Source organism: Pseudorasbora parva, chromosome 12 (assembly GCF_024679245.1).
Source record: "Pseudorasbora parva isolate DD20220531a chromosome 12, ASM2467924v1, whole genome shotgun sequence".
Lineage (NCBI taxonomy): Eukaryota > Metazoa > Chordata > Actinopteri > Cypriniformes > Gobionidae > Pseudorasbora > Pseudorasbora parva.
In genome coordinates this window covers 24,097,053-24,111,848 of record NC_090183.1, presented here as the reverse complement: position 1 = coordinate 24,111,848, position 14,796 = coordinate 24,097,053, and the positions used below count along the sequence as shown (strand labels likewise).

Genomic DNA, 14,796 nt, shown 5'->3' with positions numbered 1-14,796 from the left:
GTGGACTATCGAAATAAAGTGTAACTGAAATGTATATTTATTATTATTATTACATAAGAAATTGCACTACCTTCGTTTTTATTTGTATCCATTATTGCAATGTTATTGTTTACTATATTTATAATTTGCACTTCCTCCATTTTCTGTGTCCGTTGTTGTTATTTTATAGATTTATTTATTTGCTTATATAGTATTGAAATAGTTTATTTTAAAAAAGTGTATTTATTATTGTTATATAAGAAATTGCACTCCGTTTTCTGTGTACATTTTTTATTTGCAACCTTTTATCTTGAAGCATTCCAACTGCACTGCACCGTTCTGTGTTCTCAGGTTGCACTACTTGCAAATAAACACTGAAAAACATCTGATTGTGTGACAATTCTTGCTTTTTGTACATCGTACCTTCTTGTCCGTGGTTGCGCCTCCAAGCATGAAAGCGGTGGAAAGTGAATCCATTTTTGACCTTTTTCCCATGGCGTTTGTGTTGGGCGGTTACACCCCAAAATACAGCAACGGATTACCATAGTTGAAATAACGCCAAAATAATCAAATTAAGACACACAACTGAGAGGGAGCACATCTATAAACAGTGTGCAGTAGTCCGAGTAGCAGTAAAGGAGGCCATCAACATGGCCGCCACGCCAAGTAATGACGTCACAATGCCCAAACCCTATTGTCGCCACTGCCTCAGTGGTTCATGTAGGTTGTCTACAAACCAGAAGGTTGGTGGTTTGATAAAGTGTTGAGGTGTCCATGAGCAAGACGCCTAACCCCAGCTGCTCCCGACGAGCTGGATGGCGCCTTACATGGCTGACATCGCCGTCGGTGTATGAATGGGTGAATGTGAGGCGATATGTAAAGTGCTTTGGATGGCCCTATGACCCTATGTCTGTTGAAAGCGCTTTATAAATACAGTCCATTTACCATTTATGTAAATAATGAATCTGTCATGGCCCAAGCGCAACTGGCTTTAAAGGGAATGGGAGATGAGACTCTGGCTTGATCACCAGACCAAGCTTAATTTAAAATTAAACATTAGTCTGGGGAGTCTGCTCTGTATTTTCTGCACAAGAGACGTGATCAACGAGCATTATTGGAATGACTCTGTACACAATTGGATAGTCTTTCTACCATTAAAACCACAAGAGGCGTGATCAATGGCCCACGACCCATAATTTCTCTATCTCTCATCGGGTTTAAACCTGCCAATAGCGCGGCAGGTGGATAAGCCAGTCTGTAATTGGTTCCCGCAAAAGTGTAACAGAAGCAGTAGAAATGAATGTACAGGTTTCCAGACGGAGTTGCCGGGAGAAATCAAATCGTTGGCGGATTAGGCTGGGTTTACCGAGTCTTCTGAGTAGCTAATCTTTCCACAAACTCTCCCTGCGTTGTAAAAGTTACAGTAAGCATTCTTTGATTTGATTGGATCTCAATCCTTTTTTAGACATGATGAGACTCCCGACGAGTCTCATCAAGTTTTCCCATCGGCATGTAACTTAGACCTCACTTAGGTGAGGTCAAGCTGGTGCGATCAGATATATATATATAGATCCTCATTTATGCCTGCGCAGATCGATCGAATGAGGAATCTACATGGTATATACCTATAATCGCACCAGCTTGACCTCACCTAACGGAAGTTAGAGCTGATGGGAAAACTTGATGAGACTCTTTGGGATGTGAGGTAAAAAAAAAACATAAATACTGTTCGGTTTCTCACCAGAAACCGATCGGTTTGTGTCTTAACAAACCAATGTGTCGTCAGGAGCAGCAGGGGCTTTGTGCACGTTGCCTAAGGAAGGTTTTTTTTTTTTTTTTTTTTTTGCTCTTATAGAATTGTTACCTATTCACATGATTATATGACTGGCACACAGCAACGGTTGGAGTTAAAAATCTAGACAGACTGAAGGCTTCTCCAGAGAGAAATCCTTTTTTTATATATTTAAAAATGTGTGCTGCTGTGTGTGTACGCACATTGTGCATCCACCTAGGCACATATTACTAAATAACACAAAAAAATACTGCACTATAGACTTTAGACCAGGTTTTTGTTTGTCAATGGCGCAGTCTAATTTGCCTCAAATTAGCAAAGCGCCACCAATGCGCCTAAACACACCTCGTTTTCAGACCAGCACACCCATGGGCGAAAATAGGGGTGCAAGTGCATTTGCTATTTAAACAACGTGGCGCTGGACGTAAAAACGATCTGAAAACTAGCAAAGAAAACTGAAAACTAGTCGAGCTAAAACTAGCAAAAAAACACTTACATTGCGCCTGGCATCGCATTGCACCAGGTGTATGATAGGGCCCCTAGAGTTTATGCTCAATAAACGGTAGGCTAGAGGAAGAAGTGTGTTCGAGAGTTGATAAAGAAGTGCAGTGCAAGTGAGTGTCTCATATCACCTGTCAATCATTTAGGAAATTTGTTAAAAATTACATTTGACAGGAGCATTTATTGACCAAATGTGTTTTTAATTTTAAGTTCCCCAGACTGCCTTGTGTTGTCCGTCAGTGTGTGATGAAGTGTAAAAGGCTGTGTTGCTGAAGGCTGTGAATCAGGCCGGTCTCATGACTGCCACAACTCTCTATTCACTCTTTGTTTGTCTGCCAGCAGGCTAAATATGATCTCGATACCAAGTATAAAAACACAGCATCTTCTCCATGCAATCAAAGAGAATACTTACAGAACTGCTGAAGATGATACAGAAGACTTAGGAAATAAATAGCCAAGCACTGGAAAATAAAATACAATGGGAAACTATCACAAAACAGAATGATGAGGTAGTCTTTCTTGAATTATTTTATGCAAATTAGCAGGAAAACCAGGCTTAATTTAGGTAAGAATTTAGTTTAAATCCATCTGAGCCTCCTTTCTACTAGCATTGTAGCGTTTGACCGTGTGCTGCTTTTGTACGCTGGCCACTAGTAGAGAAGATGAGTAAGTGTAAGAAAGAGTTGAGTGAGAGAGAGAAAGAACGGTTGCTCATCCGCAGGGCCAGCGGAGCCAACGCCTCTCAGCTGGCTCATATGGAGAAGATGCTTCAAGAAACCAAAGGCCTGCTGGAGAAGAAGACAGAGACGGATCCAGAGAGCAAAGACTGTGGTGACACTATGGGTAAGTATATTTAAACTAGATCTTCAAATGTAATGCCTATGAATGTGAGGTTTGCATTATCCCTAAAACAAGATACATACATTAATATTTAAATGAATATATAAAACATAAAATTATATTAATATATAACATATCAATATAAAAACTTTCTTAAAACAAGATAAAACAAACTAATCAGACTTGTTTTAAGCGAATATTTTCCTGCCCAGTTTATAATTTTTTTTTTCTCTTTTTATACAAAACGTTTTTAAACACATTTTCCTTAAAAAAGACAAAACGGCAAATGGCAAACCTAAAAAATAGTTCTAATATCTATATTTATTTTGCTTCTAATTTACATTAGATTTTGGTATGTTTAGATATTTTAACTAGAAAACAAGATATTTTAGTATATTATTCTAACATATTCTTATATATAGTCTTATATTAGAATAAAGGGAAGATTCTAAGAACTTTGGCTAAACTTCTTACAAGGTTCTCTCAAAGTTATGATAAAACACTGTTCCAATAATGTTAATAGAATATTTGTTCAACATTATTTTTAATGTTCCCAAAATGTTAGCACAAAAATGTTATGTACACATTGCTCCTGGAACTTTTTTCTTGAAATGTTTTAGCTTTAAAATGATACTATAAAGTAACTTTCCCATAATGTTTGGACTATGATAAAATGGAATGTTCCATAAATGTTTGTATAATTTTTAGTTTGTTTTTAAGTTGCCATAAAACAGCTGAAATGGTCTTTTCTTCCCTATTGTGATGTATGTCCTTGTCTGATGGGACTTGAATTTGTCTCTCAGGAATTGATTGGATCGCTGGATCGTTGTGGTTTGCTATTGGTCAGTCTCGCGTGAGAATCAGAGAAGAGATGTTGCTGCAAGACTGAGGGGACATTCCAATAATCAAAAAAATAAATGAATAAAATAAATAAATAAATAAGAACTGTCCATCTTGATTTCATGGTGACTTTAATAAAAAGGAAATGTTCATAGCTTTTTAGTGGGGTAGGCTGTGTTTCAACCAGAGCAGAACTGGCACTCCGACTGAGCCTGGTTTCTCCCAAGGTTTTCCCCCCCTCCATTCTGGCCCTGAAGGAGTTTCAGTTCCTTGCCACCATCACCTTTGACTTTTGGCTTGCTCAGTTGGGGACACCTAAATTTCAACTATACTGATCTGCCCGCATTGACACTCTATAGCCCCTTTCACACTGCACGTCGGACCCGCAATATTCCCGGAACATTGCCGGGTCGCCTTCTGTGTGAAAGCAACCACGTCCCGGGATTGATTACCGAATCCGACCCGGGTTGGGGACCTAGTAATATTGTGGGATTCGACCCGGGACGAGCGTTGTGTGAACAAAAGTAGAAACTAATGCCGCAACATGTACGTAGTTATCGTGCGACTCCTAGAGCTAGTTTTTTCAATAATACAACCCTGCAGTGCCAGAAGAGCTAGTCGGTGTTTTAAATGCAGAGAGTGTTCGTATACAAAAGAAACTAAACTTAAACAAGCAGAAATGTGCGCAAACTGGACACAAGTCGAGACCACGGAGCTCCTTACTATCCGCGCTGAAGCTGAGATCGCTCGCCATTATACGTCACATCCGGATGTCACGTGTCAACTCGACCCGGGACCGTTAAGCGTTGTGTGTGAAAGCACACATATTACGGTATTTTGCTGGCAGTGTGAATGGGCCAAATCTAGCGGCCCGGGAACAAATGCCAGGTCGCATTATCCGTGTATTTGCCGGAAACGCAGTGTGAAAGGGGCTTATGATAATTGAAATTAGCTGGATAACATCACTATTTTTTCCAGAGCGGCTGAACAGCCGAATCAAATTCTGCATTATTTTCCTGTTTACACTGTGAAGCTGCTTTGAACTTGACCTGACTTGTTTCATGATTTTCAGTTTGACAACTGACTGTGTTTTCAGTTTGACATATGAATGTGTATTCAGTCCGACTCTGATTTTGCTCTGGCCTTAGTGTCTGATCTGGAGCAGAAGGTCCAGCGCAGCAAGCGGGACCGTCGTAACTCCCTCCATCGCACACAGCTGCTGGAAAGTCAGATGAAGACGGTCCGCGGCGAGCTCGTGGGCACGCTGGACCACCTGGAGGAACTGCGCAACATATTGCGCCGCTCCCAGCAGAAGTCAGAAGAGCGGGAAGCTGCCATGCAAAAACTTGCTGCAGGGCTGAGGTGAGACACCACCTGTCCACCTTCAGTTCATCTCATCGCGAAGACACCGCTGTTCATCTGAAATATTTGTTTGACCGCACATCCAGAATGACATAATCTTTCACACTGGCTAGCACATTCCTGTACAACCAGATGCTGTTGTAATATCTCTTTTAAATAATTAAAGCATGCCACAGTTATGTAAAGGGTGTGTGTTTACCCTCCAAAGATAGACACAGTTCTGACATCCTGTTTTTACTGAACTGCAGCCTTAAACCATAATTTATCATTTAAGTATATAGACATCCACTGAATGCCTTGTCAACTTGGGAAATAAATGTCACACCCTGTCACATTTAACACATCTATTGTGCCAATTTACTGTATGTTGGTTTCTGGACAGTACTTTTTGTTTTGGTTGATGTCTTCACAGGATTTGTTAAGACAACAGATTGTGTACAATGTCTTAAAACACCGAGCTGTTTTATATTTGGAATGTGGAAAGTGGCAAATGAATGCCGCATTTCTTTAAATGAATGCTTTAGTCACCTATATTCATAGCTGCTTTTGCCTTTTTATTTATTACAAGGTTTGAACTTTCATATGATCTGCAGTGTTACAGTATACATGCTGTATCAACGTTATTAATCACCAATTCAGTTATGCAAGCAAACTTTAAAGATGTGTGTGTTTATGATTTTGTTCATTAAAATATTGATATGACCTCCAGATTGTACTTTATGAAAAGAAAACAGAAACATTGTATTCATTTCAGTTCTGGATTTCCTCCCCATATCCTAAAGATCACTTTTTTCATGTTGCTTTCAGGGGCTTTGGTATAAGATTCAATCCTAAATCTTCTTTTCAGATCCTCTGCTTTGACTGAAGTTCTCTCATACTTTGCGGCCTTATTCCACCCTTGCTATAGCGAGACGCCATCGGCCTGTCCTCACTTCACCTTGTGTTAAAAGATCAATGGTACTTTTGCTCCCATTAAAAATGTTTGCTATTTGTAAAATATGTTTAAAATCTTTCAATGAAGTTGCCAGTCATTGCTTCAGTCATCAGTTGCTTAATACATTTTGTCAACCTTACGAGGGTCGACATGTTGAGACCAGCAACACCACTGAATGTATCTCAGGAGTTTCTTGTGACTAAACACCTTTGCTCGTGGACTGAATTAATATTGGTTGACTTTGAAACGTGAATTTCTGGTGTTGGTATCTGAAAACTGCTGCTTTTTCCCGATACAGCCCCACCAATAGATGTCTGTATACATCAAAGTACATTGCTATATCTCTCAGGGCAATGTATGCTGAGTGTAGCATTAAGTCAAGATTAAGTTATCACACATGGGCCTGGTTTCACAGACAGGGCTTAGATTAAGCCAGGATTAAACCTTAGTTCAGTTAGAACAAGTAGCTTTTAAGTGTGCCTTAGGAAAAAAAAACACATCTTGAGACGGAAATAGCACTGACATAAGATTTATCAGTGCAAGTTGCTTACAGTTAAAACAGTGCAAGCATGCATTTTAGTTTGGGAAACCAGGCAATATAGCACATCACAAATAAATCCTTATACGAAACCTTAAACCTAAACCCTAAATGACCCAAAACATGTCCAACATTCTAAAATTAAATGAATGAAAAGGAAATAGGTATCAGCCACTAATTGAGAATTTGTTCCCACAGCTAATTCATTTGTTATTTTTTTAGGTAAATTGTGATCATGTTGTATACTACTCTGTTCCCTCATTTTAATATGGTTAATGGTGGCCATGATTTTCTAAAAAAACCCCGACAAATTATGATGATAACTAAAATGAGCCACAATACCTTGTTTTCCCCACAGCTGCATATAAAAACTGATTTATATATATATATATATATATATATATATATATATATATATATATATATATAATATATAAATCATATATATATAAATATATATATATATATATATATATATATATATATATATATATATATATATATATATATATATATATATATATATATATTTTTTTTTTTGTAACAACGGAAATTGTCTATCTTCCTCACGGGGGCAAGAAAACATTTTTTCTTATAGTGTATTAACTCTTTCCCCGCCAGCATTTGTCAGCCATCGCCAACATTTTTGATCATTTTCACAAAAATGTAATGGCCCACAGAAAATGTAGTTGTTTCTGAACATGAAATATCAAAAGTAAGAACATTCTCTGCTTGAAAAATAAAGTAAAAAAATAATGTTTTATTTATGCATTCTTTTTTTATATCAACACTTGAATGTGGGTGAGTTTCATAAAAAAGAAACATTTTGAACAAAACGCTGAGAAAATAGCATAATGAGTAATGCTTTAATCTCTTGTTTCTGTTTCTTTTTTGACTGTGTTTTAACCCAGAGATTCTCTGCTCTTTTAGAAGATGTGTAATAGTGCCCCCTACCATGTAACAGTGAAAATTCAGTCAAGTAGGGAAGTGTTAATGTCTCATAAATGACGGAAAATTCGATCAGGTGGGGAAGTGTTTATGTCTCATAAATGACGGAACATTCCTTCAATAGAGGGGAAAGAGATGATGTCACTACTTTCTTGTAGAGACATCAATAAAGCCTTATGAAATACCGAACAGTCTCTTATGACACGGGAAAGATTCATTAATGGAGTTTTAAGCTGTTTTAAGCTGTAACTTCAAGACTCAAGGACAGAAGGTGGTCAATAAATGCACACAGAAAGTGACCTTTTAAACCAAATTTTTAAAATGAATACAAAAATAAGATAAATTCAAGCCACGTTCTCAAGACTCAACAGCTCTAAGTGATATTTATCAATGCATTTTTTTTTAATTGTTGAAAATTTGTCTTTAAAGTCTAAGGGTCTAAGCTACTTATAAGGTCATGTGCAGGGCAGTGAGCACATGGACGGGTCAATCCAAGCTACTGTAATCTTCTGGTCTACATAAATTGAATCTTTAGTCATAAATTTCATTACGCCTATTTTAGGTTCTTCCCTCTGGCAGGCCATTATGAATCTAAGAATAACAACTTATCTGTTAGCTGATAAGCATCAACAGTAGAGAACTCTGGATGGCCTGTGAGTGAATATCATCAAAATATATACTGAAATCTCAGGTGATTTATCCAAACCAAACTCTCTAATGACATATAAACCATCTCAATTCACTGCTCAGAGAATGGAATATTACAATATTGGAAACTGTAGTACTTCAGTCACTCTCAGGTAATGTGCCACTTTGTGGCCAAAAAAATAAAATAAAAATAATATTAATTTTTAATTTGCAAATAATCTGATATTTTAAAAGAAAATCTGAGAAGCATGTTGTTGTTGTTTTTATTTTTATTTTTTACCTTGCATATATTTAATTAGGCCAGCACGGTGGCAATGTTCTGTTTTGCCTGGTCCATTAGTGCTTTAAGGAGGTTTGTCATCTGCTATCATTCCTATTTATTAATATTTTAAAACGTTTCTGTCTTAATTGCAAATCTATCAATATGCTTCTAAACCAACTTTAAAGAAAAAAAATGTGTTTAATATTTTTTGATGTGCTACTCATACCTTGGTCTGCTCATATTCATCATTGTGATAATATTATGAGTCACTTTTTTCTCATGTGGTATGTGTCTTGTAGCGTGGCTTAAGATCAAGAGTTAGATCTGTTGCCAAAAACAAAGGAGGAAAAACATGTTTAATCACCTTGTCTTGTCTTACTTTCTCAAAAAAACTCCATCTGTATGATTAATAAGATGTTTTCCTCATGGGGACCTAAAAATGTCCCCACAAGGAAAAGGATTTCGCATATTGCCATCTTTGTGGGGACATTTTTTCCCCATAATGTGAGAAGGGTATTCCTGCACAACCGGAGGCTGCAGTTTCAGGACCCCAGTTCTAAGACCCCAGTTCTAGGACCCTCGTTTTTTGTGACAGCACCACCTACCGAATTGAATCACCAAAACACTAATTTAAGATGGACGATGGACACTGATCAGACTGTAAGTACCGATATTCAATCTAGTTTTATTTTATAACGTTTAAACGAAAAACAAAATGTACTAAAGTGAGCTGCTAACTATGAATTAAGAATAAATTCACACAAATTAAGAATTTGTGTGCTAGTTTTATTAGTTACTATGATGTTCTTGATCGTGGCGTGGCCATGATTTATTAAATCCTTTTTTATTTTTAATTACTATAATACATCTAGCCAGCACATTATTAAACTTAAAAAGATGACAAATGTTGGTGTAAGGGTGTGTGATTTACCTGTAGCTTACTGTATTAGTGGGGAAACTTCCTGAATAATCATTGTTTTACCATAGTTAAGAATAAAATATTCTTACATAACTGCTCTGACTGCCTGGTTGCACTACAATATCAGCCTGTCAAAATGATGCATAATGTTTGACAAGTTCAGCCATTTATACTTTGGCTACGTTCTTATAGTCTGTACTTTTGCTGCGAAGGATTAAAAAGATTAAAATGAATCCTTTAATTAAAAAAAATAAAAATAATTCTGTATGAATCTTGCACAATTTTTTTTTATTATTATCCTTGGAGCTGGACTGAAAAGACTGGGCATAATATTGCAGTGTTTAATAAATGCATATTTAGCAACTTCACACAAATATTATTATATTCCATTCTGCATATCATGTAGATTTCATAATGTAACCGAGATGGCAATGGCTTTTGACATGTAGCCTATGTTACCTTTTTTTTTTTGCTTTTAGGGATTGCCACGCCATCACTGTGGAAATGACTGCAGGATTGTCATGTTAATTTTAGAGTCTCAGTGTTTTTTTTATATATATATATATTTTTTTTTATATAAGTATATGCTTATATAGTATCTGTCAATGTCACACATCTTTCAGATGGACATGGCTTTCATTAGAAAGTGGTGGTGTCTTCTTTTGATGGAGCGCTTCCAAATAGAAGGGTATTATAACAATATATATTTGTATTTTCAACACTTGCTGGTTTTTATAAATTGTGCAGTATTTTATTGAATGTATGTTACCATCTACAGTTCATTTTGTGTCATGGCTCATTTATCAAAACTACCATGTTCACCAGATTAGTATAATGACTTTCAGTCATCATCCATTTAGCTAAGTAAGAAATGTTTACAATAGTTGCCTCATCACGCTGTATGCAGCTTCAACTGTATAGTACCATGGTCTCAATTGGTGGGTATTGCTCTTATATACTTACAAATTTGGAGTTTGGAATTAGACATGAGTAACATTAATATTCTGTTTGGCTTTCTCTCTCTACAACTCCAACAGTGCACAAGTGTTAAATCATATATATATATATATATATATATATATATATATATATATATATATATATATATATATATATACAGCCATTCCGTCTGTGAGGCAACTGATGAAAAAAGGGGTCTTTTTGGTGCTGTTGTTATTGCAAAAATGACATAAATATATATTCTTCAAACATTCTTGAGTCTTGTCTTGCCTCTCTACAATCTTTAAAATATCTGACTGTAATTTAGTGACTGCATATACTGATTCCATCTTTATTTTACCTGATAATGAACTAATTAGTTAAAGTTAAGGAGGTTAATCAATATACAGTATAATTCAAGAAACTAAGATTTTTAAGGTACTCAACTTTTTTTTAAAAGAGTGATATACATTTTAAAATTATAATTTGTGTAAATTAATGTGTTTAAATTTAAAATTGTGACTCAAAGCAGGTATTACACACTTTCTAATTAGCCTCTGATGCATTTTGAATAAAATAAAAATCACATAAAATATACTCCTGAGATTAAATATCTTTATACTATGTAGGCTACTAACTAAACCACATGGGTCATAGAACTGAGGTCCTGAAACTGCAGCACACCGCTATATCATCCAGTTCTGTAGGTGGCGCGGTCACAAAAAACGAGGGTCCTAGAATTGCGGTCCTGAAACTGGGGTCCTGAAACTGCAGCCTCCGGTTGTGCAGGAATATACTACTGGCATAATGTAGGGATTACCAGCCCACACACACACACACACACACACACACACACACACACACACAAAATATTTTAGAACCACACTCATCCAAAGCCTGCTGATCCAAATCCTGTCAGCATGCTGATGCATGTTCAAACTAATGCAGGTAACTTGCAGGAATTTTTAAAATATATTGTAAAAGACTTTTCAGTGGAGGTGTACACTAAAAAATATCTGATATGCAACACTGCAATCCACCAATGAGATGTGTGTGTGTGTGTGTGTGTGTGTGTGTGTGTTTATTTGCTGCATTTAATTTAACACAGTCTCTCATGATACTTACTCAAACCCATTCTCACTCCCAAGGAGTCAAAATCCAAAGCATGGTCAAGTGCCTTCCGCGTCACAATGAAGACGCTAAAGGTGCCCCAAGGCGTCGTTTTTCAACACGCTGGGTGTTCCATTCATTTCAGTGAGAAACCTTTGGTGTCGAACACAGACGCTAAAGGTACCCCTTGGCGTCATTTTTCGACGTGCTGGGTGTTTTTGGCATCATACACAGACGCACTGGGTATTGGGAACGTTATCGTCATGGTGAAATTGTATTGGTTTGTGATTTTGCCATTATGACATGTTGGAGTGTGTTTTTCAATTTAATCAGCAAGCATAATTTTATTTACATTTATTTTATTTACACTATTTAGACATGTTTAACATGTAACCCAACCCCATCCCATCCCTAAACCCACCCATTTGTGTGAACATGATATAAAACACAGGATATAACATACGACTGCATCCATGAGTTATTCAAAAAGTAAAATAATCCAAGTTTTCCAAGGCCAAACAATTGATTTGTATGAAGAAAATCCCCAAAAGCGATCAGCATCTTCATCCACCGAAGATCATGAACAAACACATCAAATTTCAAATATTGCCGCCCGTTACATGAGGATTCATAGTAAAATTGCATTGGCTCTCGTATGTCTTGTGACCATAGACTGTAAAAACCAATTGCGTCATTACGTCAGCATTGATTGTAAAATGCCATTGGCTCTCGTGTGTCTTGTGACCGATCGCGTCATGCTCAGGAGTCTTTTGAATTATTTGAATGAGTTATGAATGAGTTCGTTCACGGGGCAGCGGGATCATCATTTCAGCGATTAAAACATCAAGATCAACTCTGTTCTTCACATGAAGACATCGTATGACTTCAGAAGACTTGGAATGCAACATGAGTTAATACTTTTATACTGTTTTGGTCCGTTTTTGCAATAAATACTTGTATGTAGTGACTGTACATTTATTTGCCTGTTATGTGTTTAATATTGTTTAGATATGGGTAGGTTTAGGGTAGGAGTTGGGTTAGTTGCTCCAACATATAAAAGTAGCCTTTAAATAGTAATGAAATCATGTCTGCTTTTATAAACGCAAATAATTAAATGCGTCTGTTTATGACGCCAAAGGTTTATCATTGAAATGAATGGAGCACCCATCGCGTCAAAAAATGACACCAAGGGGCACCTTTAGCGTCTTCATTGTGACTCGGAAGGCACTTGACCATGCTTCGGATTTTGACGCCTTGGAAGTGAGAACGGGTTGTGACACTTTGCAGACTCTGCTCGGCTACATAGGCGTTTTGGCGTTCATAGGCGTTCACTACAATGTACTAACATTTAAATTACTCATTTGATGCAATGAACTTATTGTGTACATACATGTTTTTACATTTTACTTACATTTTTTTTAAATTACCTGCTTGCAATTACATCTGTAATTCATTTTTGTAGTTACATTTATAATTATACTGTTGACACTACACCTAACCCTACCATTAAACCTTACCATTACACCACACCTGTCCCTAACTTATATATATATATATATATATATATATATATATATATATATATATATATATATATATATATATATATATATATATATATATATACACTGTAAAAAAAATGTTGGTTTTTGTTGGTTTAACTTAAAAAAGTAAGTAACCTGGTTGCCTTAAAATTTTGAGTTTATTGAAATTAACTGAACCATATAAAAAAATGATAAATCATGAAAATAGCACTATTTGGCATGTTTCACTGCATCATCAGAAATAAAACACACACAATTACTTAATATGCTTACAAAATATTTTAATAATATTTTAATAAAGGTTGTCGAATCTCAAAAAATGTTCATTGTATTAACTCAAAATTTTAATGAACTCAAAATTTTAAGGCAACCAGGTAACTTTTTTGTGTGTGTATATATATATATATATATATAGTAGAGGTGTGACGAGACACTTATCTCACAAGACGAGACAAGACACAAGATTGAGTTCAAGAGAATGACTGGCTTCTTTCCTGTATGATTGTCTCTTCAGACTTTAGAATTGCACATGAGTTTCTTTTTTACCTCCTAACTGAACTCCTTCCCACAAATTGATCATAGACATTAAGTGCAAACAATAACCATAATAAAAGTACTCAATATTGAAAGTGCAAATAGAGACCCCATTTTTCTTCAAGCATGGTACAGAGCTAAGAGATGTTTACAACTAAGAGATCTCGTCACATCCCTAATATATAGCACAAGCACACATTTCAAGGAAAATAAAAACATTTTTAACTTCATGTCTGCTATAGGGCACCTGCGTCCTACTTCATACATCCACTAAATGACCATAGGCTAGTCAGGACCCAGTGACTGTGATGTGGTTCTAAATGTTCTAGACAAATTTAAACCCAAGGCATGTTGGTTATGTGACTTCATATGATCACAATCAGGCCATTGTTGCATGTTTTCTTCAAATTAGAGATACAATTGTTTTGTAGCAGTCTAAGAAAAGATGTGTAGTGCTCTCCTAGGAACACAAGACTTGAGTCTCTCAGATCAGCATCAAAATAAACCACACACTCTGTCATAGCAGTCTTTTCCCAGCCCTTTTGATAACTGTTTACATGAATTTAGGATGCTTTGCTTTGTCGTAAATAGACTGCAATGCATAATAGTTAATTCTTCACAGATGTTTTATAAAACATCTTGGTCAAAGAGTGAGTACATTCTTGTTTCGTTGACAGAATACCCCATAAATAACCGATTGGGCTTCCTGTTCTAGTGAACGCAATAAAAAATAAACTTTTACTGTCACAGAAGTTTTCCTTTTCTTGTCAGAGCTAATTTAAACATACTTTCTGTTCACACATGTTTGAATGGCGGTCATGTGAGTGTGACGTGGCATTAATATGGCTATGCCGTGAAGTCTGGTGGCATTAGCATTGCTGTTCCAGAAGATCCAAGAAGTCAGCAACAGGAAATGAAAGTGCTGGAACATCTGTTGGCCATTCCGCACACGTGTTGCTCCCAAATCTCTCCGAGATCCATATTCACAAGGACACAGAGCACTTGGAATCTCGACAGGTTAACCGTTATTTATTTGGACCGATATAGGTCACTGACTCGTATTTGAGCTAAACTTTTCTTTTACATGAGACTGACAGTATAACTAT

The 14,796-nt window shown here is 36.4% G+C and overlaps 1 protein-coding gene across 1 annotated transcript; it reads left to right on the top strand.

The window, feature by feature from the left end:
* The first annotated feature begins 2,697 nt into the window (after nucleotides 1-2,697).
* On the top strand, nucleotides 2,698-5,931 carry si:ch73-389b16.1 (coiled-coil domain-containing protein 18). The gene is made up of 2 exons (XM_067458385.1): nucleotides 2,698-3,115; nucleotides 5,101-5,931. The coding sequence occupies exons 1-2, from the start codon at nucleotides 2,935-2,937 to the stop codon at nucleotides 5,316-5,318; spliced, it is 399 nt and encodes a 132-aa protein (XP_067314486.1). The 5' UTR covers nucleotides 2,698-2,934; the 3' UTR covers nucleotides 5,319-5,931.
* Nucleotides 5,932-14,796: the final 8,865 nt, after the last annotated feature.

What these genes read in the sequence shown, in the direction of transcription:
- si:ch73-389b16.1 (XM_067458385.1), top strand. Translation starts at nt 2,935, where the DNA reads ATGAGTAAGTGTAAGAAAGAGTTGAGTGAGAGAGAGAAAGAACGGTTG. An exon ending in AGACTGTGGTGACACTATGG is followed by an intron (nt 3,116 to 5,100) that starts GTAAGTATATTT and finishes CTCTGGCCTTAG; the next exon opens with TGTCTGATCTGGAGCAGAAG.